Consider the following 7,919-nt stretch of genomic DNA (forward strand, 5'->3'; position numbering starts at 1 on the left):
TAGCTTTCTTTTACCTCTTTGAACAAGGATTTTGTGTTGTCTTGGCTCCTGGGCTTGAAGGTGCTTGGAAGGCCTATTAGAAGAACCAGTATTTGAATACTTCTCAAACTCCAGATATAGCTTTCTGGAGAGACTATTCCATTGATGTCAAGTGCAACTGTGGGATCATCACAGGAGATCCCCATCCAGCTGTGATTCTGCTTTCTGTGTTCATTATTGACAGCTGTACTAATAAGCTGAAACTTTGTGAGGTTCATTGTGCTCAAGCCTAAATATCTTGCATATAACTTTGGGAACTCCAGCTGATGAGGTTAAATTCAAGGTACCTGCTTGGGTGCTCAAAGATACATGAAGATGTGATACCATTACCAGAACTTTGGATTAGTCTTCTGAGCTACTGGGAACAATAGCAAGAAACACAAAAGCCACTTTAACACCATCAAAATGAAACCCTTCCTCCAATTGACATATTCAGCTGAATGCACTACCTCCAACAGAGAAGACCATGGCCCCAACACCAATGGCCCCATTAAGCATCCTTCTGATGATCAAGGGAACTGCCCTGCTCATATGCATAAGTGCTCACCTGAATCAAGGCCAAAAGAGTGTCTACTAGCTCTGTTTTCCTTGGTGTTTGTCCTGCACTAAAGCTCAGACCTAAAGTGGCTGCAAGGTAACTGGTGGTGTCTGACCTCTCTGGAGTGGTGAATTTGGGCCAATCATTCCACCTAGTCAGTGTGCTCAAAAGCACTGCACTAGAAGGAAAAATTCAGCCCTTCATGTCTTTGTCCAGGTAAGAATAGATCAACCATTTGAGCTGACTTGGAAGCACATTTTTTTGCAAGTCTCATGTTTAAACGTCTTTTCCTTTGTTACCTTTCCCAGCCAGGCCGGAATCCAACCACCCCATGGAAGCAGGGCTGTAGTTGTGTCTGAAAGGGAGATGGAAGACCCTTGGCTCACAGCCCATCTGTCCATGTTCTCAGGGAAGGCTGAGCCACCTCAGGAGTCAGTATGATGCATTATATTAAATCCTAGGATATGTTTAAGCTTAAAGGCACTTAAAAGTACTACTTGAGATGCCATCGGTTCCATCATCATCCTAATTATTCAAATAACCTAATTTAACGAAAAAGTATTTGATTTCCAACTGTCATATTCCAGGACCATGTTTCAGTCAAGAAACGAACATCACATCTTCATTTCCAAATGAAAAAAATAAATATATTGCGTTGTTGTTGTTGTATATCTTGCAGACTAACAAAGCAATAGCCAAGGGGGACTTCCACCACGCAAGCTCCAGCTCCCGGCGAGCACTCTTCCTGGCTGTCCTGTCCATCACAATTGGAACTGGCATCTACGTTGGGGTGGCTGTGGCTCTTATCGCCTACCTGTCCAAAAACAATCACTTATGAGCTTCAGGAAATGGAGAGAACCAGCCACCTGGCAACCACACTGCAGAGCTCCCCAGCAGATCAGACTGCATTATTTTCCAAAAAGATCAAGAGACAAACAAACACCTTTTGGGGGCAGGTACAGGATAAGATAGACCTGTACGTTATTGTAGGGTGAGAAATTGGCTGGGGTGGGGATAGTTCCATCATTTGTGATGCACAAGTCTTGCTTCTCTTCATGAACCCCTGTACAAGAAAGAAAGAAGGATAGAGAGAAAAAGAAAGTGAAAAAAAAAAAAAAAAAAAAGGGAAGAAAGAAAGAGGAGAAAAAGAAAAGAAAAAAGAAAGGAAAGAAGGAAAGAAAAAGAAGAGAAAAGAAGAGAAAAGAAGAGAAAAGAAGAAAAGAGAAAAGAAAGAAAAGAGAAAAGAAAAGAAAGAAAAGAAAAGGAAAAGAAAGAAAAGGAAAAGAAAAGGAAAAGAAAAGGAAAAGAAAAGGAAAAGAAAAGGAAAAGAAAAGAAAAGGAAAAGAAAAGAAAAGAAAAGAAAAGGAAAAGAAAAGAAAAGGAAAAAAAAGAAAGAAAAGAAAAGAAAAGAAAAGAAAAGAAAAGAAAAGAAAAGAAAAGAAAAGAAAAGAAAAGAAAAGAAAAGAAAAGAAAAGAAAAGAAAAGAAAAGAAAAGAAAAGAAAAGAAAAGAAAAGAAAAGAAAAGAAAGAAGAAAGAAAAGGGGAAAAAAAAAAGAAGGAAGGCAGTTGGGGGAGGTGTGGAGAGGGATGTTTAGCCTTTGCCTTCTTTGTGGTGTGGTGTTTACAAGCTGGCAAACTGAGCTGTTTTCTTAATACCTTCTTGGTCACCTGAACTTTGCAGCCAGCATGAGCTTGTGCTTAGTTTGCTTGTTAAGCACAGCACTGAAATCTGGGAAAGCATGGACAGTAGCTGGTTCTCTCAAAGAGCAATATAACAATAGGAGGAAGAATATGTGTTTTTTTTGAATGCAGGACTCATTTGCCTAAGAGTGAAGCAGAGACCTCAGTGTAGAATGGTATTGCCTACTTTTCTTATATGGATAGGTTTTAATGGAAGGAGAAAAAGAAATAAATTTTTTTTCTTTCCTATCCTTGTTTTTGGATTAAGATGTGACCCACAGGCCCACCCAATGCAGAACAGCTGAGGTCACTGCATGACTTGGCTCTGCAGACTGTGAGGTCAAAGTAGCATGGGATCCGCTGTAAAATTAAGTCCTCTATCCTGTCACATCATGATAAGGGCACATTCCCATGGCATATTGCTCATCTGGGTTGCTCTGCCTTACTGTGGAAACCTGCAGAGCAGTCAATGCAAGAAACCTGCAAACTGAGATACTAACCAGTTTTAAGTTAAAAAATGTGGTAAAGCATGGGAATTAACCAGGGAAAGGAATGCTTCATACATGGGTACTGCTCATACACAGAGCAGTCAAGGAGACCACTTACATTACAAGTTCACAGCTCATCCATGGATGAGGGACACAGCATAGCCATGGAGAGACAAGCATGTCCCTCAACGAGCAGTGCAATGGTACATTGTAAGGGAATTGAGCATTGTCCTTACTTCACTAACTGAAATGATACACTTATTTTCTTCTTTACTCCTTCCCGCAGTCACCCTTTTATTTTTGGTGTATTACAGATGTACCATTCCATCCCAACAAGGGTATATCAACATAGATATATATGTACCTACATATATACATACAGAGAGAGAGAAACTGATCAAAACAATAAGCATTTTATTATTCACTACCCTGTGTTTTACAAACATTATTTCTTTACCCTAAACTGTCATCATAGGCCTTTTTTTACAACTCTGTATTGTGTGTCAGCTTTGCTCTGGGACAGTTTTTTCCTTCTGTTTTCAGATTGGCACTATTTTGGTTTTAATTTGAGGGTTTTTTTAATTTTAGGGGGGAGGAGGACAAACACATCCAAAACTATTTTCCTGCCCGTTATAAAGTTTATTAAAACACATGGTGTGCAGCTGCTGATACTCTGTGTGACACTTTCTTTGGACAGATGTAAAGGGTTACACTGAGTGAAAATTGCCCCAGTACCCTGACTTCAGGTAACTGGAGAAGTATCCGTATGGACCATCCCGTACTGACCCAAAAGCCTATTGCAGTCACTGACAATTCATCTTCTGCCTTGATTTGTTGGGCTTCAGACTAAGCCTGGAGATTAGCAATGTACTTGTAGTCATCTTCATCACTTCTCAGCCACTGCTAAAACTGAGGGCCTACTGAATGCAGCTCTTTGTCCAGGTTGATCTATTACAGTAAAGTCAATTCTGTGGTTCTTCCCCTTCAACTTTTTTTTCTAACAACTGTCACGGAAGCCCCTTCCCTTTAAAGCAAGGCAGTAGTGAGTGGGCAAATTAGAGTCTGTATTTGCCCTAGTGGGCAGTATCTGGTTTTGGGTAGGTGAGGCACAAGGGCGTGATTTACTACCTCTTTATCTTTCCAGGAGGATGCACAGGATTTCTAGCTACGGTGCTTTCAGCAGGCTTTCTAACACGGTGTGTCATGGCTTTAAAAACCAACCTGGGATGTGTGTTGCAGTCCTTGCCTCACTTCTCCCTGGAAATTAGGTGGCTGAAACCGTTTTGTTTCACATTTGCCCCATTTCAAACTATTCTTCCCATTCAGGAAGAATGGGAAGCTTCTTTCTTGGTTGTTTTTAAGGGTGAAGTATTGCTAGACTTGGATGATAACAAGGTCATGTATGCAAAGCCTGGACATAGTCAAATTTGTATCTCAGTCCAGGTCTTATTTTGCCTCAGTTCATAGTGTAGTAATGCCTTGTCTGAGAGAAAACCTTGTCTGAGGCTAGGAAGTCCTTATCGAAGGCTAGGAAGGCCCTTATGTGACAAGAAAATACAAGGACTGAAAATACTGACTATTTATTTAACTTAAATTGAGACATTTCCATCTGGGCCTTTCCACATTTGTTTTTAATCTAAAATACTCATGAAGACTTGGGGGAAAGGAAGTACAGCACTATGGGGCACATCGCCCTCAGCTGTACTCCTAGCAGTACTGCCATGGTTGTCTCATCTGGGGTACAGCACAGGACCCATTCCGGGTCCAGCGTGTTTCAGCAGACCTGGCTGGTTCTGTGCATTCAAGTGTGGGTATCTCCCTCTGCCTCATGTTGCTCAGCAGTCAGGCCAAGGTCCCGTACTGTTACAGGGCAGAGATGCAGCCCTTCCACATGGCGACTCCTGTGCTGGTCAGATGGGTAGGTGATATGCATGGCTGGAGGTCCTTGGGAGCTACATATACAGTGAGAGGGACCATCTCACAGCAAAAGGCCCATGCTTTGCCAGAAGAGCTCTCGTCTCACTCGGCCCATGAGTGACAACCCACCTGTTCATCCTTCACCACCTTGGGAATCTTTGAGGACCATATAAGCCCAACCCAAGACCCCAAAGCTGAGCACCATAAACAACTAGTAAACAACTAGTCTGTTTGCTAAATAACTCAGATTTAAGTGTGTTGGGATGTGGTTCATCACAAGAAAAGAAAGCGATGATTTGGGTTCAAGCTAGCTCTCCCAAGACACCACTCTACCTCTTTGTAAAGGCCCTAAATGCTGAAGCATGTGAGATAAACAATGAAACCTGTGAGCACACATGTTCACTTTTGCAACATGCAGGTGCCTGGTGAGCTTGAATTTGGGCAAGCAGACACATTTGGGTTAGGACTTGGCTTTCACCATGGGCTCCTGTGCTTTGCCCCTGATACTCACAGCAGCCTGAAGAACCGTGCAGCCAAGGAAATGAATTGCCATGTATAATGTGCTCTTCCCTTATGTCAGCATGATTTGTGGGGAATTAGCTTTTTCTCTCAAAATCTGAATTTTGGGGCACATGGTATTGAAGAAGAGACTCGGATTTTTCATTTAAAAATAAAGGAACTAATATTTCCTAGTGCTGATTTGAATTTAACCTGGAGTTCAAAAAATTAGAAAGCAAATACAGAGACTCCAAGGTCATTATACATGCCTAATAGTAATAATCATAATCATAATCATAATAATGCCATTTTTAAAACAATCTTGTAGTTGAGGGATTTTCCTTACAATTTTTGATGTTAGTTGGCAGGCTGAATGTTGACCTGAGAAGCAAAAGCCAGCTCTGCAGCTAGAAGAAACCTTCCCAGATGGGCAGTCTGAAAAATGCCTTAAAAGCTTTCACATCTAGCCCTAAAAACAACATGCCAAACTGGGGATTGCAGTCCTGCACCTCTCCAGGATCCCCCAGGGGACAGAAAACAGGAGCAACACAGTGGGAAAGACTTGCCTAGCAAGAGTACTGCAGACAGCATCGCCTGGCTGAAAGCTGAGGTTGTGCCTCTGTGCTGCACATGCTGGAGCAACCCACCATGCGACATGGGGCATGCACATGGCATGGCAGGTCATGGAAGCAAGCAGGGAACAGAAAAGGGGCTTGCATCCTGGGGAGGTAGACCTGGGCCTTACTGCAGCTCAAAGTGGGGATAAAGCTCCTGTTGATAGTTTTCATGCCTTAGCATCGTTCCAGTTTGCTGAATAACCAGCATGGTTATTTAGCCAGGGCTGTGGGTCAGCCAGGAGCTGACCAGGCGCTCAGAGTAAGTGAGGTTGGCATGGCCTGATACAGCATCTCTGGCCAGCAGAACAGGTACAACCCTCTAAAGATATTATTATTAAGATTATGGTATTAAGTGCCACTGACATCACGTTACAGTCTGAGCTTCTGCTGAGGAAGGACTTCTGAAGCTGGATGGGACAAGTTTGCTGTTCAACATCAGGAATGTTCTAATGAAGGAAGGAAAAATTTGAAGGAAATGCTGTACAGGTAGCATTTGACTCAGGGTTTCCTCAGCTCAGGTTTTGGGGTTGCCACATGCTGTGATGTGGCTGAAACAGAGAAACTGCCTCTGAGTAAGGACAGCTGTTGCAAGAGCAAGGACTATGTGAGGAGGACCACATGGGAGGCACTGGTACTGTCTCACAGCTTGCAGGAGGACGCATTCACCCAGGAAGATCACCTTCCTGCAAGGGCATCTTCAGCTCAGTGTGCAGAGGGGTGGGAGGAGCTGATCCAGCGTTTCAGCTGCTGCCTGTCCACATCACCTCATTGCACCAGGATGAGGAGGCAGCTATAACCTACCACCTATCTGAGACACTGAAGCAGCCTGTTGCAGAGGCAGAATTTAGGAGATATCTTTGCTTTACCTGTGCACCTGAAACAAATCTCCTTGTAGGTTTATGGTGAGTGCTGGGCCAGGAGCCTCCAGTCAGAATATCAGTAGGGCCATCCTAGAAGAGAGGGGCTTGACCCTCACAGAACTGGAGGAACAGAGCAAGTGACTGGGGTGACCTTGCAAAGACATACGGTTTCACAAGAAGTCACTGCACATTCACACACACACACAGGAAACATCAAATGTTTTCAGGTTTGCATGTATACATGGCCTCTCTGAAGAAAAGAAAAGGCTCACCCTGATTTTCGATGTGTATATATCTCACTATCTGCAGTGATACTCCTGAAAGAAATAAATTTGTCTACTGCATACCAGTACTTCTTTCTGCATCAACTTGGGAGATGCATAAAGTTCTGCCATCCTGATGGGCCCAGCTAGAAAGAGCTGCGAGAACCATGGTTTGTACTCTCATAAGATATCTGAGAGCAAGATGAACAGCAAGAAACAAAGGTAAGAATGATGCCTTGGGCTACCTGTGACATTGTTTGATGTTGATGAAAACCTTAAACTACCAAAGTAAGGAAACAGCTTTTCAAACACCTGGGGAGATTTCTAACCATTTTCAGCAGTGGAAGGGAGGAGGGTCTATGTGCGAATGAAATCACAAGTCCCTGTTGCTTAAGCTCAAAAACACAGCTCTGAAACTGACAGCCACATGAGATTCATGTCATTTTATTCACCGAGAATAGCCTGTGTGACACATGCTGCACAGAAACCACATCCAGCTTTTGTCTCCTGACGACCAGCTCCAATCTGCTGCAGGCCATGGCCTGACAAGCACTTTCCTTTTTCAAGGGTGCTTTCTGACACTGAGTTAACTATCTGTCATTCACTTTAGGTTGAACCTCCCCTTTAACTTACAGAATCACAGAATGGTTAGGGTTGAAAGGGACCTCTGGAGAACATCTAGTCTAATCCACCTTCTAAAGCAGGTACATCTAGAGTAGATTTCACAGGAATGTGTCCAGGTGGGTTTTGAATGTCTCCAGAGAAAGAGACTCCACAACCTCTCTGGGCAGCCTGTTCCAGTGCTCTGTCACCCTCAAAGTAAAGAAGATATTCCTCATATTTAGATGGAACCTCCTATGGTTCAGTCTGTGCCCATTGCACCTCATCCTATAGTTGGGCACCACTGAAAGGAGTCTGGTCCCATTCTCTTGACATTAACCCTGGAGATATTTATAAACATGGATAAGATCCCCTCTCAGCCTTCTCCAGGCTAAAGAGGCTCAGCTCTCTCAGTCTTT

At 43.2% G+C, this 7,919-nt stretch overlaps 1 protein-coding gene across 2 annotated transcripts in view; it reads left to right on the plus strand.

The window, feature by feature from the left end:
- The window catches only part of SYNDIG1 (synapse differentiation inducing 1), a 79,510-nt gene extending 77,696 nt beyond the window's left edge, over positions 1-1,814 (plus strand). For both annotated transcript variants that reach the window (XM_021296332.2, XM_005508800.3), the window contains one exon: positions 1,257-1,814. In XM_021296332.2, coding sequence (XP_021152007.2) covers positions 1,257-1,415 — 159 coding nt within the window. In that variant the 3' untranslated portion in view covers positions 1,416-1,814. The remainder of the gene's footprint in view (positions 1-1,256) is intronic.
- Positions 1,815-7,919: the final 6,105 nt, after the last annotated feature.

Source organism: Columba livia, chromosome 3 (genome assembly GCF_036013475.1).
Source record: "Columba livia isolate bColLiv1 breed racing homer chromosome 3, bColLiv1.pat.W.v2, whole genome shotgun sequence".
In the NCBI taxonomy this organism is placed as follows: domain Eukaryota; kingdom Metazoa; phylum Chordata; class Aves; order Columbiformes; family Columbidae; genus Columba; species Columba livia.